Source organism: Erigeron canadensis, chromosome 2 (assembly GCF_010389155.1).
Source record: "Erigeron canadensis isolate Cc75 chromosome 2, C_canadensis_v1, whole genome shotgun sequence".
NCBI lineage: Eukaryota > Viridiplantae > Streptophyta > Magnoliopsida > Asterales > Asteraceae > Erigeron > Erigeron canadensis.
This window is the reverse complement of record NC_057762.1, coordinates 25,157,753-25,184,489: the sequence shown is the minus strand read 5'-3', so window position 1 is coordinate 25,184,489 and position 26,737 is coordinate 25,157,753. Positions and strand designations below refer to the sequence as shown.

The following is a 26,737-nucleotide window of genomic DNA, read 5'->3' as shown; positions in this document are numbered from 1 at the left end:
AAATAACAGAAATGCCCCAATGTGGCTTATACGTGCGGGAGTTAACGACAAGTACAAGTGGTTTTTAATGAAAGTTCGACTACAAGGATAAAGAAAGACTTAATTTAACGGCAGTGATGAAAGTACTGTTTTTTGAAAACCATATGGACGAAATTTACACTTATCCCTATGATGAAACCACGAGCATGGTACCCGCGCAATGCGGCGGCGATGACATTAGTTGCGATGTGGTGGCGTCGACGGATGGTGATGACGTCAGCGTTAAGTGGTGTAGGAAATTGATACAAAGATATTTGAAATTAGGGATAGTGAATATATATTTTAAAAGATTATGAAATGATTATGTAAGTTAATTAATTAAGGATAAAATGGTAATTTTGTATATCTCAAAATTGTAAACTTTTCAACATAAGGGTATAATTTTTGGAAAATAATAAATCATCCTAACCAAATCTCCTAAAAATCCTCCTAATATATCCACTTATTAACATATGGAATTCACTAATTCTCTTCCCTAATCTTACCTTCTGATTTTTCACATGTCACAATCTTATTAATTAGAAGGAATTTTAGGCTAACAACAGTATTGATGGTTTACCCTTTCATAATTTTTATATAGAAGTATAGATTTGTCTCATTCTACACTCTAAACAAACACGCTTCCCCTTAAGATTCAATCATCTTCTTCCCAAAATCCCAAAGCAAAAAACTAAATAAAAAATGGAACCTCTTTCCAACGGCAACTCAACCACCGTGACCCCCACCGTCACTTCCACGCCCACAACCACCACACTGCCATCACTCAACACCACCACCACCACCCCATCATCCAAACTGACCGAATCATTAAAACTAGAACACCAGTTCCTGCGTGTCCCATTTGAACACTACAAGAAAACCATCCGGGCCAACCATCGTGTTGTTGAGAAAGAAGTTTCTGCCGTTATGTCTGGTTTGTCTGATGATGATCTTTCCCAAAACGACGCCGTTTTGCATCTTAATTCACTTGTTTCTAGATTACAAGGTCTTAAACGAAAGGTGGGATTTTTTTATGTTAAGATTGTTTATTAATGGATTTTAGAGATACCCTTTTGATTTTGTATGATTTATATATATAAATATATATGATTTTATATATAAATTATAAGGCTTGATCCGTGATTAGTTTTTTTTAGGGTTTTGATTTATTGTATAAAATATAAATGTAGTACTTGATTGTGAATGTAATCGAAAATGGGGTATGAAAGTAGTTAACTTTGTTGGAAATTTGCCGTTGATGGGCTAAGTGCGTATTCGGATGTGGAAAACTCGGGTGCTTGGGATTGCTTATTTATAAATGCTAATCTGCTGGAGATGTACTCAAATTGGACTTTGCACGGAACAATTTTTTCCCATAGAAAAGAGAGAACTTGCTTTTTTGTTTTAATAACCAAGCCTTTGAAAACCGACTTTCATAGTTTTTACTAGTTTGGAAGATGGAATGGACATTTTTTAAAATTTAAAATGTGTTTGGTTTTATAGAAAATGGAGATAAAAGTTAGTAAAGGTTTATGTAAGGGTGCGTTTTGTTGTATCAAAAAGGGGCATTTGAAGATGGAAAACGTGCTCAAATTGGACTTTAAAGTTTTAAGGAACAGTTTCTATTGGAAACGAGGAAGCCCACTTTTTGGGTTTTGTAATTAAGTACGTGGAAACTGGTTTTCATAGTACTAATTCTGATTTAAGAGATGGAAAGCTGCTCATGTTTTCTAAACTAGGGAATATGAAGAATAATGAACACATCCCCCTGTGTAGTTGTAGAAATGTAGAGCTGTTTCTCAAAAAGTTTAAATAGAAAACCTGAAAAACACATGCAAATATGAGTAAGAACTAATCAGAATTATAACTATACTTAGGAAAACTCATTTGTATAGTTTGCAAGTATTTATTTTTTAATGGTCCCTAACTTGAAATGTCAACAATTGAACACGTTTGCCAAATTTTTAACGGTTTTCTAGAGATAAGAACACTTTTCATTGGATACATTTTGATAGGAAATCACTTGGTTAATTAGTGACTGATAATTGGGTTTTTGAACAGTTGGAAGACGGGAATCGAGTTGAAAATCTTCAAGCGCAACGATGTAGGGCGAGACTTGATCACCTCGAATCTGCTGATGATGACAATATATCAGAGTGGAATAACACACGGTTGAAGCGAGTTTTGGTGGACTATATGTTGAGAATGTCATACTTTGACACTGCCACAAAGCTTGCTGAAAGCAGTAACATACAGGTATTTTATATTTGTTTTTTGACAATTGTGTTTTTGGACCTGTTTATCTATTTATTCATGGTGCTATTGCTTGGGGACTGGGGCCATAGACATTATAATAATGTCTATCGATGAAACCCCTCAAATTGATATCGTTCTGAATAACTTTAAGAAGTTCTTTCCAACTATGTTTCCTGATTTCTTTGGATCATCAAGTTCAAGTACATCTTATCTACTCCCAATTATGTCTTGAACTCAGCTGCATATTGCTTCTGTTGCTGCTAATCATTTCTAAGTGGAATTTATTCAACTGTTTTTCCTTCTCAATTTTGCTATTGATGGGTTTTGTTTTGGAGACCAATTTCTGTTATCTATGTTTCTACCTCTTTCCTACATTATACTACTTTAGTTATAGTTCTCATCTGTTTTGTTAATGGCAACTTTCTTAAATGAAAATCGTACTTTTAACGCTATATTAAATACAATTTAATTTTTAACTTGAAGCAATATGTGCCTGGTAAAGCCGTAATGTGAACTTAGTGAAGTCTACATACTTAGTGAAGTTAATTTCATATGGTCATATTACTGATGACAATGGTACTTGGTGGGAAAATAAAGATAATAGAGTAACTTCTGCAGTTTGGGTGAAAGACTTGCAGAGAGGAATAAAACCTCAAGTTTCAATTAAGAAAACAGAGTATCAATCTAATTTAGTCAAAAACAGGTTGTTTTAAGGGGCTTTGCATCTTGTCTTAGGTGTGTGACATCCCCATATTAATGTCTTGGGTGTTTTTAAGGAGTTTCACATTTAGTCTTAGTTTCTTATACTATATCAATATACTGATTCTGTGGATTTGCATATTAACTTTCTTGGTTAATATCTAAAACTATTTAGGGCCCAAAGGGAACACGTCTCTCAATGGCGAGCAAGAAATTTTTTTCTTTTAAGGATTGATTTTGAGTACCTTTAATTTTTTTATAAATTCTTATTACATAATCACTTCTCCCTCTTTATTTGACAGGATCTTGTTGATATTGAAATCTTTTACGAAGCCAAAAAAGTTATAGATGCTCTACAAAATAAGGAAGTTGCCCCTGCTCTTGCCTGGTGTGCTGATAACAAGTCCAGGCTAAAGAAATCTAAGGTATCATTTTGCTGCCGTTTAAACTTAATTGCTAATAGTGATATAAGAAAGATGCTTTGGGTTTGTTATAAACTTTATCAATTTTGTACATTTCTTTATTCACTATTGATTATTGAATAGATAGGGGATTTTCTTTTCGTCCAATTTTCATATTGAAAAAGTTAGGCCTCTTTTTTTCTTTCAAAGTTGCATGGCTACCAAGTCAGCTGTCTGTATTAGATTCCAGTTCTTTAAACAGACCATCTAATTAGTTAATGGGCCTACTACCCCAATGATACTGCGGCTTCAAACGGACCATCTATTTAGTTTTTCAAACCTACATCTATATTTGATATTTAAGTAGCCGTGGTTAACTTTGTAATGAGCATGATTTATCTTCATAATGGAACATGCTTTTTGGCGTTAGTATGACATATTGACTATCCTCAAATTAACAGGCATGTTATTGACGAGTTTAAAAAACTTCACCATACCAAGGCGGAATATGCCCAAAATATTTTGTTAATAAAATGTTGTTGACAGAGGCTCACATACTTTTTTAAAGTTGGTGCATCATTATGCTAGTAAAGCCTCAAATTGTCTTGTAATCGTGCATAAAAGAAGTGACAAAGTGTACTTGAGTCGCACTTATTGTTAGATGTAGGTTTTTTTTTTAAAGGAAATGATCTTGGCATATGAGGCTGCTAAATTAGAAACTCTCTAGTTAGTTGCATGAGTATTGTAAATTAGTTGATTTAGTTCTGTGACAGTGTGACCTTTCCCATTATTCCAGTCAAAATGGAAAGTCTTTTCAGGATAACAAAAAAATGGATCGTAAAACAATAGAAGTGTCATTTCATGATCTATCAGTGCTTTTTGGTCTTTTAACTTGCAAAATAAAAAAGTGCTTTTTGATCCTTTGGTCTTGTCAGGATAACAATAAACATGCATCTTAAAGCAATAGAAGTGTCATTTTATGATCTGTTAGTGCTCTTTGGTCTTTCAACTTGCACAATAGAAAAAGTGCTCTTTGATCCTTCAGTCTTGGCATAGTGGTTATGAGATGATTCTTGCATTGTATAATGCATGCTGAATAATTGAAGGTTGATTCTTCTGATATGTAAAATGCTTGAAGTTGTTGAGGCTTCGTAAGTATTGTGGGTTTTGAGCACCAAACACATTAGAAATTAGTTGTTTGTATTTGTATGCAATATGTAGGTTGCGTTTAGTTACAAATAAGTTTTTTTTTAAATTCCCATTACATTTTCCAGGAAAATGAAAATGGTTTTGTTATCTCTAGAAAATATCTGAAAACTTTAAAAACTCTTTTAGTTGCAAGTGTGGAAAAAACAAGGACGTTTCCATATCTGAAGTGCAAATTTATTGTGAAAATTAAGAAAAATGACTTTTCCAAGTGGTAGTTAGAAGTTGGAAAACTGAGTTTTTTGTTTCCATTGAAAGTTATATTAGAAACCTCATTTTAACACGTTCTTGTTTTCCTTGAAGTTTTTTCTATAAACAATCCTAATTTTCTTCAACTAAATGCGTCCATAGTTTCTTTTACATCTTGTTCAGGGAGCATTAGCAATTTAAGTTGGACTATTTCTTTAACAAATATTCGGTCTGATGAAACTGACCGTGGTTTTTTGTATTCCGTCTTATAAATAGTTATTTCTGTCGCCGCTTAGATGCTCAGAATTTGGATGAACATAGCTAACATTGTGTGTTTTTGTTGATAACAGAGCAAATTTGAGTTTCAGTTAAGACTTCAGGAGTTCATTGAACTGGTACGCGGTGAAAACAATGTTCAAGCTGTTATGTATGCACGGAAGTACCTTGCCCCATGGGCAAATACATATATGAAAGAGCTTCAGAAAGTTTTCGCCACGGTGGCTTTTACAAGTAATACTGGATGTGAAATATACAAGGTAAATGTTCTTGCAAATTCATGCCTTGTCAAATGACCAAAAGCAGTTTTTGTGTGAAACAGTGAGATTACATTAAGCTTTACAAAACCATAAGCTTAAATAAAACAGCAACTTGTATATTATCACCCACTCGACCTATATATATTGAAGTATTTGAAGGTTAGGATCATATATATTGAAGGTTAATGTTCTTGTATATAAATGCTTTGTCAAATGACCATAAGCATTTTTTTGTGTGAAACAGTGAGATTACATTATGTTTTACAAAACTATAACAATAACTAAAACAGCAACATGTATATTATCACCCACTTGACATAGATATATCGAAGTAGATGAAGGTTAAGATCATATATATTATCTACTTCCGGTAGTTGGGGGAGAGAGAGGGGCATTTGAACCTTGAAAACCCACAAATAAGCATGAGATTTTCCTTAAGTTCATCTGAATTAGCATCTTCATCTGGTTTGCATCATATTTGATCCAAACAAACACATCTGTATCTGGCTTACATCATCTTTATGAGCTCGCGGGAATGGGTCATGTTAAGTATAGGGGATGGTTTGGGTTAAATATCTGTTTTCCTTTTTTTATATGCATAAAAAATAATCATTGTGTCAAATAAAGATTTAAAGGCTGCAATATTTCAGTAAAACTTTAACTTCTTTAAATAAAATGACGAGGTTTTATGCATTAGAAATACACCATGGGAATTTTTGACTCATCCTACCCATTTGAGTTGTTTTTAGCTTTCTCAGTTATTGTTCAAGACAACACATATCTTCTGGGTAGTTTATATGCCGTTTTGCTCTTGTTTGGTATATAAAATGTTCTCTGGTTAATGAATGCAATCACTTTATCTAAAGTTTGGTTTCTGTGGCAGGTTTTGTTTGAACCTAAGCAATGGGATTACTTGATGGATCAATTCAAGCAGGAGTTTTGTAGGTTATATGGCATGACTCTTGAGCCTTTGTTGAATATCTATCTCCAAGCAGGCTTGTCGGCACTGAAAACTCCGTATCCTTTGTGCTCAGATTCAAAAGCCTTTTTATTTGTTTACATTGCTCTGAAAACAGAAGTTTAAATCACTATATGCATATTTTATCATTATTTTCATTTTCTTGGGTAATTGCATACTTCATCTTCTGTTAGGAAGGGGTGTTTCTTTTGGTCAAGACTCTTATCTTCAGGTTTCGCCTTGACGACCTTTAGATTTTGTTATGAGGAAGATTGTTCAAAGGAGGATCCTCTGTCCCAAGAAAACTTTCGCAAACTGGCAGTACCATTGCCCTTTTCGAAGCAGCATCATTCGAAACTTGTATGCTATATAACAAAAGAGTTGATGGACACAGAGAACCCGCCACTTGTCTTGCCAAATGGCTACGTTTACAGCACTAAGGTCAGAGACTCAGATATTTTAGTTTCAGCTACTACTTACTGCCAGAGGCGGCAAAGTGGTTGGGTTGAGCGGGTTGGGTTTCAAATCAAATAATATTAAACAAATCGAAATGGGTAATTTTTTATTGGTCAACAATTCTAATTTTTATTAGAACTAGTGTGTCAATATATTCACCAAAACTATTGCACACTTTAGGTGATTTTTTGACCTGTTCTTTTTTTAGCTGATTTTATTGAGTTTTCCCATTTAATCTCATTAATGGTAAACACATTTCCAAATCCGCAAAATAATAAATTAATAGGTACTAAGCACCACATCTGTTTACTGTTTGGTCTTACCTTCTGATTGCGATCTTGTGAGAACATCCTCGATCTAATCCTTTTTCAGAAAGAATATAGGGGTCGATTGCTAGTTAACACATAGGGTTTTTTTTTGTTTTTTTTTTACGTTTGGTATAAAGTTTTTTAAGAAAGTGATACGAACCCATCCCATAATAGGTTCTCGCATCAAGCCATAAAGTAGGTGTAGAACTCACTCCCAAAAGCTAGCTCAAAGGAGGAGGGGACACTTAGGCTTATAAACCACCATCCGATCCCATACTTGGCGTATGTGGGATCGTAACAGAAAGACCTTTATCTTGTCCATCAAATTGACATTTGACTAGAAGTAAGTTGTGCAATGTTAGCAATAAACCCAAGTACTACTATTCCTTTTTTTATGGAAATCCATGTCGTACATTTCTTTTACCCTAAAAAGGAGACCCGTTTCAAATTGAAGCTGTAGGCGATGTTCATCATGTTTTAGAGAATTTATAGACTCGTGTTGTTTTTTTCGTTTTAATTTCAGCTTCTAGATTTGTACTGTACTTCAATTTCGAACTGTGGGTCTGTATTAGTAGAAGATTGTCCAAAACTTGTATTTAAATGCTATATCATACTTAGTTTGTCACGTGGAAATTCACCAAACAAGTGAACAACAGTTATTAGGAAGGGGGTCAACGGTCAAATATGTTCTGTCAATAACAGGTCCAGTTTATGTAAAAGTCAGGCTGAGAAATAGCATATTATTATGGTTATATGAAAGTCATCTAGAATGGAAGTTCTTTCAATTGTCAGTTGAATAATTAGGCTTTTGTTGTGCAGGCTCTCGAGGAAATGGCAACTAACAATAATGGAAAAATCACTTGTCCAAGAACAGGGTTGACTTGCAACTATACCGAAGTCACCAAGGCATATATCTCGTAATATACAACTACTCATCTAGGAGGATGTTTGTTATCATTTCTCAAAATGCATGCATATATATGCTAATCACCTTCTGTCTTCGTAATTGTTTCTTGTACCTAAACCAAACTATAAAACTTGCCTTCATTGGAAGAAATATTTATTTCAATGTCCAAATGTACAGTTTGTGCGAATCAGCCAAAAAAATACTAGTGTTTTAATCTATTGTGAACGACTAGTGGATACATTGATTTATCATTTCATGTCACGTCATGCTTTTTTGCACATCTACACAACTTAAGCTCATTCATCTTTTTAGAGCTACACAACTTAAGCTCATTCATCTCTTAATTTGGCTGTGCTCCTCGTGTAGTTGTGTTTATTACAATCTGAAAAAAATAGTCAGTCTCCAAATTTATCAAATAAGATATTTGATAACAAGCTACAACACTTCATATACTACTAAAAAAGGAATCTAAATGTTAATGAAGAATAAACAGAAAACCGACCCCTTCAAAAGCACAAAGAAGAGCAGACCTAATCACCTAAAGGTTTTTTATTGAGGACTTCATGACCCGGGAATGAAAATAACATGATAATACGATAACATAACAATGCCCCAACAAGTTTACTACCATTTGGATCTTCACCAACTGAGTTGATGGTAAGGCATGAGATTTGGGAGTTCAAGTTAGTATTTTTTTTTTTTTTTCCATTCATTGAAATGTTCAAATGCTTATTTGTTGGACTTAGGGCTAATATTCCAATAAACTCTGCCTTATGTCGAGCTTATGGACTTTAGGAAAAAATAAGCTCAACTTGGTAGGGTCATAAATTGAGCTTATTGGTTTGTTAAACATAAAGGAAATAGCTCCTCCCCATATCATTTTACTGTATAATATGCACAACCCATCAAAAGTTGCTTATTGTTTATCGAAATGAACGATAACAATAACAATACGAGCATAAGCTAGCATATCCTTATTTACAGGTTCATTGTTACAAATACATGTGATTATAGACAAGTCGTTATTAAATGCTTTAAGATGTAACATCTAGCAGATGAAATTCGAGCGTGAGAATGTTCGAGTTTTGAATGTTACGTGGCATTCAAGATCAAGTAGTAAAGAGATGAATAAGTATGATAAGTTTGACATAGTTTACATGTTATTTCATCATATTTCTTATTAAAAATTCATGACTTATATATTTGAAGCTTTGAAACTTGACAAAACTTTAGGGGGTGCCTGGTAGATGGTATTTGGGGGTGGGGAATGGGTTTTATTATAATAGATTACGGTTGGTTAAAAATAAAAGAGGTAATCAATACCAAAAATAGGTAATACCCCATTATAGACTAAATTGGGGGGAATGGTAATCGATATCCCGCTAATTTTCCCGCACAATCGTCTTTCCCCCATTATAATCCATCATTATCTTCTCCCTACCTTTTATTTTATCTCTTTCTATCAATCTATTCTTCCTTCTTTAAAGTAAAAGATCATCATAGTATACATCGAATCAAACATCACCCTCAAGGTAGATCCATCGATTCTAGCAAGAAAACTACTACAAATCCTTCCAGGTATGTCTTATTTTATAACTTATCTCTATCATTTTTTATTTATTTTTATTGTTTGAGTTTTATCACAATATTATATTTTGCAATTGTTTTTAAGAATGACTTGATTATAAGTATTATTCTAGAAATAATAGTTCCTGAAATACAAGTTATACAACAAAGTATTAACATGTAGTTTTTGTGGTTTCATGATTAGAATTATTTCTTTTTTTCTTGTTATTATATACATATATTCATATATATGAATATAAATAGATATTGCAATTGAAGGTTACATCAGTCTGAAGTTTTGATTTCAATATTACATGTGAATTAGTTGATTGTTGATCGATCTGTAGCTTTATAAATTTAAGCAAGTTTCATTTTCATTTATTCTAGTGTTTGCAATGTAAAATACTCATGCTTTGCTTTTTCCATTCTGTTAAATATATATTTTTGCGTAGCATATGATGATGGCAGTTTAACTATACTTTTGTAGAGCAAAATGCCTCGTCGTCTTATAAACAAAAAACAACGCAAATTAAGGAAACTTTTGTTGATTCATCAAATAGCGTCTACTGTGATGGTGTTAATATTTTCTTTCTACTATTTTATTATTTCTTCATCCTTTCGAGCTAAAATTTGTGGCATTAAGACAAAGGAAGAAAAAAGGATAGAACGGATGAATTTGATGTTGAGCTTGACTCAACAAAGTGACCATGTGTGCATTAGTGAGCTTCGTATGGATAGAGCTACTTTTAGAGTGCTATGTGATATGGTAAGAGACATCGGTGGTTTGAAGCCTACTAGAAACACAACCATAGAAGAAGTAGTAGCAATGTTCTTGTATACTTTGGCTCACCACAAAAAGAGTAGGTCGATTGGATATCTTTTTTTACGCAGTAGGGAGACGGTGAGTCGGCAATTCCATCAAGTTCTTTTGTCCATTTTGAAATTACATCATATATTATTAAAGAAACCCGTCCCTATTACCGAAGATTGCCAAGATGGAAAATGGAGATGTTTTCAGGTATAATAATTCAGTAGCTCATCTACTAAGTTAATACATGGGCTGATCTAAACATAAGATAATAAATAATCTTTACATTTTCTTTAAACTTGTAGGGTTGTTTAGGAGCTTTGGATGGAACTTTAATAAAAGTTACACCCCCTAGTGATGAGAAGTCTAGATACCGCACAAGAAAGGGTTGCATCTCAACTAATGTTTTAGGTGTTTGTTGTCCGAATATGCAATTCATATATGTATTGCCTGGTTGGGAAGGTTCAGCACATGATGGTCGTGTGCTTCGAGATGCAATCTCAAGGAATCAAGGTCTAAGAGTCCCTCTCGGTTGTTATTATCTAGTTGATTTTGGTTATTGCAATGCAAATGGATTTCTTGCTCCATACCGAGGACAACGATATCACCTTAAAGAGTTTGATGGTCATCAACCAAAGACTCCTCAAGAATATTTCAACATGAAACACTCCAAGGCAAGGAATGTGATTGAGAGATGTTTTGGATTGTTAAAAGGAAGATGGAAGATCCTTGCATCCCCTTCTTTTTTCTCAATCCAAACTCAAGTTTCTAGTTATCATGGCATGTTGTTTGTTACACAATCTGATCCGTAAATATATGAGCCATGATCCTCAAGAAGATGAGGAGGAAGAGGAAGAAGAAGAATCAGAAACGGAGGACGAAAGTGAGGATATGGAATACGTTACCAACATTAGTCCAAGCGATGAGTGGTCGGAATTTAGAAATAATTTGTCAACCAATATGTTCAATGAATGGAGAAATAGATAGATTTATCTACACTTGTTTACTTTTATTTTAGTTTTTGCTATTGTATTAAAGTTCGTAACATGGTTTCTTGTATGTTTTCAAAGTGCAACTTTGCAAATAATATAAACACCTATTGATGCATGCATAGTCACTTTCTACTTTACATATAATATTTCATGATCTTGTGCTTATGTATCTTTTCTTTTTTATCTATCAAATTTTATCAAATAGGTACCACTAATATTTCCTTGAACATTTTCAGTAAGAAATGGCTACATCTTCATGTGGTGACCGTGGTAGGGGAAAAAACAAGCAATATTGGAAGGATGAGGAAGTTGATGTTTTGGTCGATGTATTGCAAGAACTTGCTTCTGATCCTTTATGGAAGGTAGATGGAGGATTTAGGAATAACTACATGGTTGAAGTAAAAAAACGGATGGTCAAAAAGATTCCTAATTTTGATAAAGACGTTAATCCTTATATCGACTCTAAGATCAAATATCTTAGAAACAAGTACAATCCAATTTCAGAGATGTTGATGCAAAGTGGATGTCAATGGGATTCCGTTGAGTGCAAAATTGCTTGTGAGAGGCAATGGTACGATGACTGGTGTAAGGTATGCACATTTTTTTTTTTCTGAATTGTAACATTGTAGTCTGTTTGCACTCTCTCTCTCTCTATATATATATATTTGCTATATTATATACAATTAGGATCTCACATTCATCCCTGATTACTAATAGTAGCTTTACACTTAACTCATTAACTCAAAGTTGTTTTTTATACAAAATCATAAAAATGCAGCTGGTTTATGGAACTTCAAGTTCCCGTATCTACAGAAATTGGACTCCGTGTGGGGTAGAGATCGGGCAACAGGGCTACAAGCTGAAGATATATCAGAAGCATGTGACGATGCTAATAACAAAACAGATGTAGTGTTATCCTCTTCCTCTGATAGTGAAGATGAAGTTGTCAAAGTTACAAATACACCGATCATTCCAAGCATAAAGAAACGGAAAAGAGTATCACCTCCAACAGAAAGTTCTCACAAGAAAAAGAAACCAACGACTCTTCAAGAGACCATGGAAACAAAGTTAGATTCATTTGCTTCTGATTTCAAGTCTGTTTGTGGTGAAATGGTAGAAAAGATTGGTGTTGCTGCTAATGCTTTGACTGTAGACAATAATAAATCTGAATCGGTGACTGAAGAAAAGATGCAAGAGGTAATGAACGAACTCCTCAACATCGGAATTTCCCACTTGGATGTTGGCAAGGTTGTTGAGGCTTGCTACAACGACCCCATTAAAGTGAAGACCTTGTTCACCTTGCCAACATATATGAGGAAAGCATACGTTATGGGGTTCTTACATCCTCAAGTTTAGTTCACGAGTCGTAATTTGTTTTATGTTTTTCTAGCATAAAAGACGCCTTATGGTTTTCTTGTAAGTTGCATTATGGATGTTATTTTATGTCTTTTTAACTTTGGGGATCTTTGTAAGGTGGTTTGGAGTGATTACTTGCAGCTGGATTTTTTTGGTCGGATGCATTCACTAGGTGAGAATGACACTGGATTTTTTTTGGTCTGATGCATTCAATAGGTGAAAATGACACTGATATGTTGTTTGGAGTGATTACTTGCAGCTGGATTTTTTGCTGTTGTTAATGTTCCAACTGAAATGGAATGTTGCTTTTAGAGGCTAAGCGATAGCACTGATGTGTTGATAATAGCTTTTTCTTGCTTTTCTTATGCTTGTATATATATTATATTATTACTCATATTACATAAGAACTTTCTACATCTGTAACTAATGATTTTCAAATTGCACTTGGAGAAAAGTGCAACACTCTTTACGCCAGAAGTGATAATTGGATTGTTGCAAGTGGGTGTTATTGAATTTTTGGTATTTCATCATGGAAGCAACAATTATAAATTTATCAATAATAATAATAATAACTATAAGTTGCATAAATGTGATAAATTTATGATTTGTCGGAGAAAATCGAGAAAAAATAAGCTTACATATATTATAGTATATTTTTAAGAACCAAGCAGTATCAATGGCAATGATAATGATTGCCTTGTATGAACCAAGCAATAATAATGCAATGGTAGTATTCCCTAGTAATTCATTGCATTCCCTTTCCCATTCTCTTTTCCATTCCCTAATATGATCCAGGCGCACCCTTAATCTTTTATTTGAGTCTTTCCTTATTATGCTGGAATGAACATGTATAATGATATGTTCTTAAATGCGCATTCTAATGGTAAGTATTTAGTGAAACATAAACTCCTAAATCATTCAGAAATGCAATTTACCTCCAAAACATCAAAATAATTATGAGGTGCTTCTTTTTAGTCTCTGGTCTCCAAATAAATATGCGCAAATCATGCTTTTATGGACTCAATCTCCCACAAGATGCAATCCAAGCCTCGACCAATATTCTCAATTGCAAAATTGGTAACTTCCCCGTCCAGTATCTTGGCCTTACAGTTGGCTCTAACATGAATCTCATCAAAAACTAGCTTCCCGTCATTAAAACCTTTGAATCCCGACTTTCACAATAAAAAAATCATCCACACTCTCACTTGGTGGTAGAATAACCCTCATTTGTTTTGTGCTTGACAGCCTCCCAACCTATTATTTCTCCTTGTACAATGCCCCGGTTAGTGTCATCTCAAAACTCTCAAAAGTCTTCCATCAAAATTAGTTAAGATCACCATTACCATTGTGATAATTAATAAGACTACTATTCAAGAGTCTCATAACCTGTAATAATAAGCCAACAATCAATTAATCCATAGATAGGTAGGACATTAATGGGTATAGACTATTTTAACCGATAACAATAGTCTAACAAGCTTCATGGTATTAGTATTTTCGAAACATCTGGAGTAACTCTTCGGCATGGAGTTTCTCCAGAAGCAGGGTCCGTAGTAGCTGCTGAATCTTCTACCAGTACATGAACAACTATATAAACCGATGGACTTACGAGTCTTGATCGTTTCAAAGGGCAAGTGTATGTATGACTACTAATTTTTTTTATAAAAAATGAAAGAAAATAAAAACTGTAAAAGAATGCTACAATATTCGACACAAAATTCGGTTTTTTCGTATCGAACCCTACACCGAAACCAAATAAAACCCAAACTCAAAACCAAATTTAAAACCAAAACTGAATTCCTGTAGGTATCGTTTTTGATACTGATACCGGTTCAATTCCCGTATGTCAGTAATCTTACTCGGTTTATAAGAATTAACTGAACATGATTGACTACGGTAATAATGGTTTGTTTGTAGGCAAACAATTACTCGTACAATTTTTGACGCACAAACTACAATAATAAACAATATTTTTGTTATGTTTTTACATAAGTTTCTAATTTATAACCCATCCATAATAAATTACAACAAAACTTTCAAATTTATAATCCAACTTTCCTTAAACACACCGCCTAACAATCATTCATTTATTCAGAACTCGTAACAAGAAAAGAAAAAAAACCCAAATTGGACCCAACATAGACACCCAGTTGAAAATCTTCATCTCTTTTTTTTCTTTCTTTCTATCAATCTCCGATCTTTCCTTATTTCTTAATTCAATTAATAAATCTCATTTTCTTTCACACTTTTCTGATTTTTGTTTCTTGATTTTTCCCCTATCATCATAATCTCAGGCTTCAATCTGTAAGTTTTATTAGTATTATTCAATTTATATATATATATATAGAGGGGATAACTTGGATGAGGTTAACATTATTTTGGTTGGATGATGTATCATCCAACAAAGATGATGTTCATAAATCATTTTCCCATATATAATCATAAATCATTTTCCCATATATATATATATATATATATATGGGAAAATGATTTATGATGTTAACATCATCTTTGTTGGATGATGTTGCTCTTACAAACTCACTTAAATCAATTTCTACACATGTCTAAAGTTTAATTGTATATGTGTATATATATAATATGTATATGTATATCTAAAGTTTAATTGTTAGGGTTCTGATATTTATGATCAACTTGGCATGTGGGTATTTCTGGGTTTTGCCTATTTTGCTGTGAAATTATGTAAAGTTGAGGCTTTTTAAAATATTTGTTTTGGAAACACAAATATATATATATATATATATATATATATACATCTATTTGAGTTGAACCCAGAAAATCTTTGAGTTGGTGGTTCGCCTCGATATATGCTGGGTCAAAGTCCATTGGTTCAAAGTTGAGAATTTTTTCAATATTTGCTTTTGAAAGACAAATATTTATACATATTGAGCTGGACCGAAATCTTTTAGTTGGCGGGTCACCTCCATGTTCCGTTAAAGTCCTTCTGTTAACAGTTGATATTCTTAAGCTAATGTGATTTTTATTTTCTGGGGTTTTAGCAGGATTAGGTGGTGGTGGTGCTTGTGATGATATGATATGATGAATCAAGGAGGTGGAGGAGTTACGGATACTATAACTACTTCGGATTCTAATATTTCACTTGAGGTATTCACTATTCTTATGTTGGTGACTATTATTAGTTATCATCTAAGTTTTCAAATTGTTGAAAAATTTTGTATTAGTTGATTTTTAATACTGTGATAACAATGTGGAGTTGGTTCGTATTGGTTTATAGGTTTAGTTTGTAAATGTAGCGAGTGTAAATCAAAATAGGGTATCATGCTTGTAGAGTGTAGGTTAGCTGGTTCTGGAGACGTGTGCATTTGGAAATACCCCTAGGTTGGATTGCCAACATGAATTTATCATAAAATATCTTAGGTGATGTTGGATCAGTTGGTTTGACCAACATCTTAGCAGGAAGCTGGGTGAGCTTGATTTATGTTTTCCCTTGAGTAGTTTGGTGTGGGTCAGTTAAGGTTGTCCATAGTCAACAATGTGGTAAAATAGATTATTGTGTGATTAATGTGGTAAAATAGATTATTGTGTGATTGGTAGAATGGAGGTCCCTCTTGGGTTTAGGAATTAAGTACTGCCATTATCATGTACAGATAATGTAGGTAGAATGAGCATGTGACGCTTGCGTAGTTTATATGGGCTGTGTTTCAGTTGGTAACTAGTTGCTAGCCCTCTTTTGTCTTATGAGGATATATTAGCTGCGCACATCGTTGAATATGTTTACTTCTTTAATTGATTTGCTATACTGGTTTGTTTCAACTTTCAGCTAAGATTAATTTTTATTTTGTTTGTTGTGCTTTTTAAGCATCATGCTGTTGATCCAAACAACGCACAAGTACCATCTTATTATGCCCCAGCTACCGGCTCTGAATCTGCAGCTTGGACCAGCTACAACTATGATCAACGTTCAGAACCCCATTCAAATCCACAGGCATCTTCTGGTACCGTATCAAGTTCCGGAGCAGCTAGTGTAGAGTATGCGAACTATGCAGCGTACCCAAATAGTGATTCATATGGATATGGAAACACAAATTATTCAAGTTACTATAGTAGTTATCAGCAGCAGCCAAATCAGTCGTACCCTCAGCAGCAGACAAATCAATCATACCCTCAGCAGCAAGCTAGTCAAACATATGGTCAACCTGCAGGAGCTTATCAAAGCACAGGTGCTCCTCATCAGCCTATTTCCTCATTTCAGAATACAGGGTCCTATGCTGGTCCCGCAAGTTATTCAACAACTTATTACAATCCTGGTGATTATCAGACATCTGGTGGCTACCCAACTACGAATTACAATACCAATCAGACGAACACGTGGAATCAAGGAAGCTATGTGGGTTATAGTCATCAATATTCAAATTATAATGCAGAACCTAACGGTGTTTATGCTGCTCAAAGTGATCCTGCAGCACCTCAATATCAACCAGATTATAGTAAACAATGGGCAGATTATTACAGCCAAACGGAAGTCACATGTGCCCCCGGGACAGAAAATGTATCTTCTACCAGTGCATCCAATTTAGTGACTCCCCTTCCTGCTGTTGCCAATGGTTACTCTGCTCCAAGCAGCCACCAACCGGTGGCATCTTCTGCTCCATCATCTTGGAGGCCAGAACCTGGCTTATCTGAGTTGTCCTCAGTGCAGGTTTGGGGATTGCTTTCCCACATAATATATTTCACTACATCTACACATAAATTTACTAGTTATTGCTAAATCAACAACAAACAAGACATTACTTATTCAAAGTAGAATTTAGGAGGGTAATTGTTTCGGACTGTTTGATGGCCCAAGCTTTTAGTTTCACAACAAATATGGATTGCATTGTTGTCCACCTACTATATAGTATCTAAATATAACATTATTTGTAAACATGGAAACCCTGTCACCAAATTTAAATGTTTTGTTAGTAGCTGTATATGCCATTATCTTCATCTTATTATCAGTGTGAGCAAATATCTTGAACGTTAGGAAGTTTTGAGATTGTATAGCCGAAAGGTTAGATATAGTTGTTCTCTACAGCAAGAAAAATAGGGCTAGTATAACAATATATGATATATCATAGGTAACTAATCCTATTGGTTTAGTAGGTCTTCTTCTCACTTGCTGTAGGGAACCTTAGAAACTTATTTAGCAATATTAGTTGGACCATCTAATTAGTAAATATGTACTTATTGTATGTGAAAGAAAAAGACTATCTTGTTCCTGGAGTTAGTAATTTGTAACCATATTATTAGTTTATTACCGTGTTAGTTGGACCATCTAATTAGTAAATATGTACTTATTGTATGTGAAAGAAAAAGACTATCTTGTTCCTGGAGTTAGTAATTTGTAACCATATTATTAGTTTATTACCATGTTAGTTGGACCATCTAATTAGTAAATATGTACTTATTGTATGTGAAAGAAAAAGACTATCTTGTTCCTGGAGTTAGTAATTTGTAACCATATTATTAGTTTATTACCATGTTAAACCTTTAATTGTCCTGCTATATTGTTTCTTATTTTTGAGCTATTGGCCGGATATGTTTTCAATAGCTCATGCCTTACAAGAACACTACCATTCCACCCATTCAGCCATTCAGCCATTCAGCATATTCAATGTCTGAGAGTTAATGTCTTGTCAGATATTCATGTGAAGATACATTCTTAATTTGGATATACCTACTTATTGGAATTGGCTTGGTTAAATTCTTATTTCTTCAGGTATCGTGTGGCAACATATCTGTTCCCAGTGTGTTCCAAATGCCAGTTTACATCTGTATAAACCGTGCTTAGGAACGCCGTTTGCCAACAATCTTCCTGTTTACTCAAATTAAGATTTTCAAACAAAGTTTAGCTATTAGTTCTGTTCTTCTTGCCTACTTTTGGTGGAAATTGACATGTATATCCATATAATAATGATCATCCGAGATGTATCCTTAGTAATAGTTTGCATATATGTATGCAAACTTCTATACATAATAAAAAAAGTGCATCTATACTCTATACACATATTAATCAATACATACACACAACCACACCTAATGTTATACATATGAAATACTTGCATGTAAAGAACCTTGCACCTGAATATAGTTGTATTACATGCATGCATACATACATACAGCGGTACATTTAGTAATAGAAAACACTAATAAGCTATTCACATGATGTATATGGCTACATGTTTCAAGTTGAATTAAAAATCTATGATTCTCTTCCTTGTTCGTAACATGGTATATATTTATGGAAATATACTAAAGACAAAGAAAGGATTGCATTTCTGCTAACATGTTCTCAAACTTTGGAGGGAGAGAAGGGGTTCCCTAATTATGGCTTTTCAGTTTCTTCACAACATCCTTATAGGCGGTCCTGTCTATATCTCCCTTCTTTTTGTGCAACTGATGTTTCTTAGCAACTTATTTGCAAATCAAATTAAAATAGAAATTAAAAACTTAGAACATAATTGGGTAATTACATTTTTTCAATTGAGTTAAATATTTCAAATCTGATAAATTTACATGTATTTGCAATGAGGTGAGACATAGCATAGTAGCTCTGCTTACTACAGAAAACTATAAAATTTGGGTTTTATTAGTTTACATGCCAATATGCCATCTGTAACTATCGGGCTATGTAACTTATTTTGGTAGAGCTTAGTTATGCTTGCCTTTCTGAATCCTCAATGGAGAAACGCAGCAGTTAGTGATTGTCTATCCTCTTTCTTTCATTAAGACTTGTTTATTTGGTACTCCTTATTATGTAGTAGAGGTGTAGAGCTAGCTAGAAAATGTAACTTAAAGGGTATCATTTGATTTTTGAGCATGGTTATGGTTTCATTGTACAGTTCCAGATAGTGTTTCTGTCTGCTATATAACTATATAGGTCTATCTATGTATGTTACTATTTATAGGTGGTTATTATTAATCGAATCTTGTCTTACCGTATTTTACTATTTTAATTTTATAAACCACTAACTTAGGGCCAAGTTATCTTTTAGCTTTTCTGGTATCACTATTGAAAGTTTCCGTTCCCGTACAAGTTACAAGTGTCGACCTTCAAGTCACGGTCCAACCTAAGTATTGTCCAAGTCATGTTAGGAGTTAGGACATTTCAGCAACATATAAATTTGATATTTTGACATATTTTCACTTTTATTCTTCCCCGTGTATAATGCCTGATTTTAACCTGCATTCTGAACTGGTAACAGTTTAATATTATGCTGTTGTAAGCTATTGTTGGATAATTTGAATCCACAGTAATATGGACTAAAGTACTTTATGGTTTTGTGCTCAGCCTAGTGTACCAATTAACAATGCCCATGAAGGTTATTGGAAACCAGAGGGTCAAAATTTCCAGCATTACCATGTTAGTTCTACACAGTCGAACTTTCAGAATCCTTCGGAATTGAATCCTGTTCTGGGAAGCTCCTATAATCAACAAAATCCTGAAGTCCTTCAACAACAAAGTGTACAATATTCAGCTTCTCAAGCTGTGGCCCAGAGTTATCAGCCAACTCTACCCCCGCCTCCTCCAACTTCTGCACCCTTTGATACAGTTAGGGTAAGCCAAATGCAGATTCCAACAAACCCTAGAATCTCTTCCAATTTACACATGGGTTTACCAAAAAACAATAATGCTTCAACTGGGGTCACGAAACCTGCTTATATCAGCGTCTCGCTTCCAAAGCCTAATGATAATGCATCATCACATGCTCCTGCAGATTCTTCTCTTAAGGTGAGACTAGATCCAAACTTAAAAGAGTTCCTTTTGTTACCACTTATTTTATGACATAACATTAATCCGTCTACTTATAATCTCATGTGAAAAACATATCCTTTTTCACAAGAGCATATGTAAAAGAATCCATGTAGACATATAAGCAAAATGATGATATTACTTGTGTGTGTTTCTTGCAGCCTGGTGTACTTCCCCCGTCACTGCGTGGATATGTAGAAAGGGCTTTAGCTCGTTGCAAGGATGATAGACAGATGGCGGCTTGTCAAGATATCCTGAAGGAGGTACAGGATAAAGCTTGTTTGGTTTGAGATTCTTCAATGGAATTTAAGTACCATGTAGTAGATGTGGTAGCTTTGTATTGTGTTACTGTTGCTTGACTGTATATTTCTTGGCAGATATCATAATGATGTTACTATTGTTACTTGCATTTCATAATTTCAGGTTATTACCAAGGCAAGTAATGATGGTACTCTGTCTACGCGAGATTGGGATACCGAGCCTCTTTTCACGATTCCAGATTCCAATGTGATTAATAATAAGTATGCTGCTTCTCTTTATGACGTACATAATTATAGATTAGACAAGGATCATGTATTGCATGCATTAACTGTTTTTGGCAGCGAAAAAGATTTGGTCTGCTATCAAAGTATTTGTTGGTAACTTGGAATTGTTATGTAATCAAGGAAAAATGTTTCCTGCTTTCTGATTAGTCCTGAAAATCTTCTTTTGTTGCAGTAATAGTTCAACACCTCCATCAATAATGAAGAGCAGAAGAAGTCCAACTAGGCGTACAAAAAGTAGGTGGGAGCCTCTGCCAGAAGAGAAATCAGTTGAGAAACAAGCGTCTTTTACTCCCGATAGTTTTAAATACAGTGGGTCAAGTCATAACAACGAAAGGGATGATCAGGTTTTTTTTCTACTTCAAGTTTCCCTACTTTCATTTGCATTTATTGTTTGCCAAAGCATCCGATGATCTGGTTTATATATTATTCATTTGTTGCAAAATGGGCGGGGTGGGATTCTTATGTAAATGGTGAAATTGGGTAGTTATGGTACGCGTCAAAACATGTTGGGAGGGTTGCCCCAAAATCTTTGTTTTTGCAAATCTTTAGAGTTTAGACTTTCAATAAATGTGCAGTATCATAAGTACGATTGAAAAACTATACTATTTCAGTATTAGTCTAACTACAATAATATGATTAATGATTTCTTGTACTTATACTTTTTTGTGAATTTTGATTCATTTTTACCGATTGGCCAGGTAATTCGTATGTAGTATAGGCAAACTTGCCTTTTTTTTCCAATTGTTTTACACTGCTTATCTGTATTCTTTTATAGCTATACGCCAAGAGATGACATATTCTGTTGATCTTATTTTTCTGCAGTTTTCAACTGGAAAATTAGAGAAGAAGGAGAATAAATTTAGCAACCTTGCATTTTATATATCAAATAAAAAAGAAACAAATAAAGCAGGTCTTAGGCCGGCTAAGAGGCAACATGTTGGTGATGGCCGGATTGGATCCAATAATGGTGACTCATCCAGTGATAGTGATAAAGAACAAAGCCTCACTGCATATTACACAGGTGCAATTACACTTGCAGATTCTCCCGAGGAAAGAAAGAGGCGTGAAAGTCGTTCAAAGCGTTTTGAAAAGAATCATGGAAATCGAGCAGCATCCAATCTTGCAAGAACAAAAAATGCTGGAGCTGGAAACTTGTACTCTAGAAGGGCGTCTATATCTGTGTTAGCAAATAGTACCGGTTTGGATGATGGTGCTGCCAGCAGGGCAGTTGAAGATATTGATTGGGATTCTCTTACTGTTAAAGGAACTTGCCAAGAAATTGAGAAACGCTACTTGCGCCTCACCTCTGCCCCAGATCCGGCTACTGTAAGTCTTTCTACCTGTTAGGTTTTTTAGTTGATAGCAACTTTGCTGCTTGATATTTTTGTTTTCTTTATTTTATATGTTCTAACCCAACCCAACTCGACATAATAGTTGCTAGTTGGAAAATGTGTCCTAGGTTAATACTTTTATTTCTTTTGCAGGTAAGACCAGAAGAGGTATTAGAAAAAGCTTTGCTTCTGGTTCAAAATTCTCAGAAAAATTACCTTTATAAGTGTGACCAACTAAAATCTATTAGGCAAGATCTTACAGTACAACGGATACGCAATGAGTTGACCGTCAGGGTATGCTTTTTATTTACCCCTCTATCATTACTATAACTAAATGTGGAAGCTTATTGACGTGTCTGTAAACAAATTCATTTAGCTTGCATTGATATGATGTTTTTCTTTTGTCATGTTTAGGTCTATGAAACTCATGCACGATTAGCAATAGAAGTTGGAGACTTATCCGAGTATAACCAGGTTTGTGTTTAATGTAGTAGGAATTACTTTAGCTATTTTGCTTTATTATCTGTTTCCCACTTTGAAACATTTTATTTCTAGTTTTGTCTTCACTACCTGTAGTTTGGGTTTAGTAGTGGGCTTCTGCGTGCTTTAACCTATAGTTCAGTAGGGGATCTTGGTCCTCTATATAGTTGGGTTTGAATGGAGTTGCATTTTCTTTATTTATCGGGGGCAAACCATATTATTGACATAGAAGGTTATTAGATTGAACTCTTACTAGCTTTCAGGGTTTTGATGGATACATCAAGACGCTTTCTTTTGTTACTGATTAACTTCCATTCAATAGATTGCTCAGGTCTTAATGGGATCTTAGATCCTTATATGGAGATCCAAAGATCTCATATCCGATTATCCGTGTATCTTTGCTGGTTTGTACTCTGTAACAGTTCAGGAATTATCATATTGAAAAGTATGTGACATACAAATTCTGTTCTAATTATAGTAATCAATCTACATGGTATCCTATATATTTTTTAAAGTAAAGTAAGAATGCAGTTTTCAGCTTACAAGAATGCATATATAATTTTAAGCTTACTAAAGCTCATTTCTGATGATTAAACAAGATTTTATATCTTATACGTGGCTTAATATATATTTTTATTTATGCCACTCCACTAGTACATATATCAGTTTATTCTCATCATATATCATGTGGTACATCAACATTCATATAATATCTAAATCCTATATGAATTCTACTTGCAATGAACTAGGTATATTCACATCTGCAACTAGATATCAGCATGCAAAGAAGCATGCTTGAAGTCATCCTTTTTTACTTTTGAAGCTCAAATTTGATGAAAGCTTGACTCAAATGAAAGAGAGTTGAGCATGAATTGGTCAGTAGATGCTTGACTCGAATGAGAGCAAGCTGAGCATGAATAGTTTGATAAAAGCTCGACTCCTTTGCAATCTTTGCTGTATCTAATAAAGATATAGATGTATTCCATATTGTTTACATCTGTTAACAGCGACCGATTTTTTGTTCAAGTCATCCGGCACATTAGGCAGCTTGCTTGGGTCGATTGAATGAGTTTATTTTCTATCATGTTCTGGTATTAAATTAAATTTCTTTGTGCTAATTAAATTTCTAATCTGGTTTTCAGTGCCAGTCACAATTGCAGACCCTTTATGCCGAAGGAATAAAGGGATGCGATACGGAATTTTCTGCATACAATTTACTTTGTGTGATCTTGCACTCTAATAACAATAGAGATCTCTTGTCGGCAATGTCTAGGTTTGTAACGTGATATAATTACTTCAACTTTATGCATGATGTTTTTAATATTTAGTTTTTTCAGTGAATAACATAAAGCCAAAAATTTCTGTTTTATCTTTAGATTATCTTTAGAAGCAAGGAAAGATGCAGGGATAAAACATGCTCTTGCAGTTCGTGCAGCTGTCACCTCTGGGAACTACGTATTGTTTTTTAGATTATACAAGACTGCTCCTAATCTGAACACCTGCCTAATGGGTGAGTTTCCATTTCTTTGATAAGTTAATTATATAGGTGGGAAATGACAACTGATAAACTACAAGTGGACCAATTTGGGCTGTCTTATCTAAAGTGGGTCAAATAAATAAAAGGTTGCTTACAAGAGAAACAACTCAAATGTGTCAATTGGGTTAAAAGTCACTCAAAGTGTATTTTGACTACATTCCCTCCTAGGACTTTTTGTTTTAACATTTAGATTATTATCCTAATAATAATGTATGTATTATCATATAAACAGGTTAACACAAGTTATTTATATTAAAAATGTACAAAAAGGTGTGTTTGCGTCAGCAACACATTTTGACTCGTACCAAATAGACCTGTTTTTAAGCGGTCATGTATTGACATGTTACCCAACCTGGCCAACTTGCCACCTTGAGAGGAAGAACATATGCTTTAGAATCGATAATTATGTGTTGGCTTGTCTTGATCTCCAGATCTTTATGTTGAGAAGATGCGCTATGCGGCTGTGAAATGCATGACTCGTTCATATCGTCCAACACTCCCAGTGTTTTATGTGGCTCAGGTCCTTGGCTTTCAATCAGCTGAAATGTCGGAAAAAGATACAGGAGGGTTGGAGGAGTGTACAGAATGGTTGAAAGCTCATGGTGCATGTCTCACAATGGATAATAACGGAGAGATGATGCTTGATTCGAAGGTATGTTCGAATCGCTCGTAACTCATGAATTTGTAGTCTACATGGTCATAGTTAAAAAGATTTTTTTTGATGTAGTCTACTACTCTATTGGATTATCACAACAGTTTCAGAAACTAGATGTCGGGCTGGGCCAGTCATAAACACTCACTGTGCATAGAAAATAACAAGAATAGTCAATCATTATAATATTTAACTTATATATAAGGAGGAGCTGTTTAAAAGATCTTATGCATTCAATCCACCATTAGTCCATTATAACTTTAAACTTTATTGACCAATTTGACTCTTTCCCTTAATATCTCGTGGCTTGACCTATTAGAAGTTGAACATGACCCAAATTATCCAGTTATAGCCCTATAAGGAAATAGTTTAATGGTTTCTATCTTTCTTCTTTAGTCATGTAATCTTGTAAGATAGTAACATACCCAGTATAAACCATTATTATGATGCTATTCCAATCACTACCCACATCCATTCAGTATTGCTGTTAACGTCGCCAAGTGTTTGGTGCTTGACCAAAACATGAATGTGAACTGTCGTAAAAGTTCCAATTAGTCATTAGCCTAATGTGACTTGTTACCTGCAATTCAATGGCTGATTTTTCTTTCTTAATGTGCAGGCTTCAATGGCTACTCTGTTTATGCCAGAGCCGGATGATGCAGTGGCTCATGGAGATGCCAGTCTTGCCGTTAATGATTTTTTGACCCGTTCATTATCATAAGCCTGTAAACTAACGCCTGGATCCCAGAAACTGGCCTGGAATTTATACATGGCATGGTTTATAAGAGGGGATCAATAGTGTATGATCACGATAGAGAAAATTCAGTGAGTTGATATAATATGTTGTTTTTGTTAGAAATTAGATCTTCATTCTTTTCTATAGAGGCACAACGTGTAAGGTAAACTGGATAAAGCAAGTTATTGTGTTAGTTTTATAATTTAATTTCCATGTGTTGATATCAACAGACACTGATTAGGCCTTTCTTCTTTCATAAATTAATCTTCTAAAATATACTAGCACGGTACCCGCGTAATGCGGCGGTGATTGTTACGGCGGTTTGGTGACGTTGGGGACATGTGGTGATAACGACTATTGATGTTGGTGGCGGTGTCGGGTGTTCTAGATTGACAATATAATTGATGTATAAGTAATTGATTTAAAGGAGTAGTTGAAATATTTTTGAAGATAAATTAAGGACTAATTGTGTAAATTATTTTATTATGTGTATAATAGTCATTTTGCATATCTTTTTTTTCTAACTTTTCAACAAGAGGTGCATAATTTTTATATAGTAGTATAGAAGTATAGATAAACCCGAATCTTCTTATATCTCGTTAAAGGTTAACCTTATTAACACTTTAACCAAAAAATGTCATTTGATTTTCCCAATGTTTTCACGACCGGACCGGATCGGTCAATCCGGGACCCGGACTCATAAGTGGTCCGGTTACATATATCGAACCGAACGTGCAACTGCCTAGGCGGTTGGACCAGAAACCGGCGGTTGAAACACCAAACCGGCAGCCGACCTTTAACTTTTTCTGTTGACTTATTATCTGGTTGGAAGTTGGAGTTCTTAAGCAGCTTTATCCAACTTCTAGACATTCACTTGTTGTTTCTCCGACACCGCCGTCTGAGGACTACTACTTCCAGCGAAATGGTGAACATGGTGAAACAGCCAATCAATGGTTTGAAATACAAATCCAAATCTAGATCTTTACAGATTTACAGTCTAAAGAGGGCGTTAATGGTGATGGAGAAGAT

General features: G+C 34.4%; 3 protein-coding genes across 5 annotated transcripts; all 3 read left to right on the top strand.

Annotated features, from left to right (window-relative positions):
* Positions 1–657: 657 nt before the first annotated feature.
* On the top strand, positions 658–8,185 carry LOC122587271 (protein MAEA homolog). The gene is made up of 7 exons (XM_043759393.1): positions 658–1,038; positions 2,080–2,274; positions 3,276–3,398; positions 5,120–5,305; positions 6,189–6,322; positions 6,518–6,704; positions 7,847–8,185. Exons 1-7 carry the CDS (start codon positions 721–723, stop codon positions 7,946–7,948), a joined length of 1,245 nt encoding a protein of 414 aa, XP_043615328.1. The 5' UTR covers positions 658–720; the 3' UTR covers positions 7,949–8,185.
* Positions 8,186–10,170: 1,985 nt separating this feature from the next.
* On the top strand, positions 10,171–11,120 carry LOC122587949 (protein ALP1-like). The gene is made up of 2 exons (XM_043760100.1): positions 10,171–10,518; positions 10,614–11,120. The coding sequence occupies exons 1-2, from the start codon at positions 10,171–10,173 to the stop codon at positions 11,118–11,120; spliced, it is 855 nt and encodes a 284-aa protein (XP_043616035.1).
* A 3,636-nt stretch (positions 11,121–14,756) lies between these two features.
* Positions 14,757–25,935, top strand: LOC122586978 (SAC3 family protein A). Of its 3 annotated transcripts, none has more exons than XM_043759028.1 (14): positions 14,757–14,960; positions 15,677–15,779; positions 16,495–17,334; positions 19,966–20,406; positions 20,589–20,690; positions 20,851–20,948; positions 21,145–21,316; positions 21,795–22,298; positions 22,457–22,597; positions 22,718–22,777; positions 23,926–24,056; positions 24,160–24,293; positions 24,752–24,972; positions 25,592–25,935. In XM_043759028.1, exons 2-14 carry the CDS (start codon positions 15,711–15,713, stop codon positions 25,691–25,693), a joined length of 3,015 nt encoding a protein of 1,004 aa, XP_043614963.1. In that variant the 5' UTR covers positions 14,757–14,960; positions 15,677–15,710; the 3' UTR covers positions 25,694–25,935. The 3 variants fall into 3 exon arrangements, with proteins under 3 accessions (XP_043614963.1, XP_043614962.1, XP_043614964.1); XM_043759027.1 differs by having other exon boundaries at positions 15,674–15,779; XM_043759029.1 differs by lacking the exons at positions 14,757–14,960; positions 15,677–15,779 and having other exon boundaries at positions 16,769–16,855; positions 16,954–17,334.
* The last annotated feature ends 802 nt before the right edge of the window (positions 25,936–26,737 follow it).

Bases quoted from the DNA above. Each gene is read 5' to 3' on its own strand.
- LOC122586978 (XM_043759028.1), top strand. From the start codon at position 15,711: ATGATGAATCAAGGAGGTGGAGGAGTTACGGATACTATAACTACTTCG. The intron at 20,407-20,588 runs GTGAGACTAGAT...TGTTTCTTGCAG, and splicing joins CTGCAGATTCTTCTCTTAAG to CCTGGTGTACTTCCCCCGTC. The intron at 20,949-21,144 runs GTATGCTGCTTC...CTTTTGTTGCAG, and splicing joins TCCAATGTGATTAATAATAA to TAATAGTTCAACACCTCCAT.
- LOC122587271 (XM_043759393.1), top strand. From the start codon at position 721: ATGGAACCTCTTTCCAACGGCAACTCAACCACCGTGACCCCCACCGTC. The intron at 1,039-2,079 runs GTGGGATTTTTT...GTTTTTGAACAG, and splicing joins TACAAGGTCTTAAACGAAAG to TTGGAAGACGGGAATCGAGT. The intron at 5,306-6,188 runs GTAAATGTTCTT...TTTCTGTGGCAG, and splicing joins CTGGATGTGAAATATACAAG to GTTTTGTTTGAACCTAAGCA.
- LOC122587949 (XM_043760100.1), top strand. From the start codon at position 10,171: ATGAATTTGATGTTGAGCTTGACTCAACAAAGTGACCATGTGTGCATT. The intron at 10,519-10,613 runs GTATAATAATTC...TTAAACTTGTAG, and splicing joins GAAAATGGAGATGTTTTCAG to GGTTGTTTAGGAGCTTTGGA.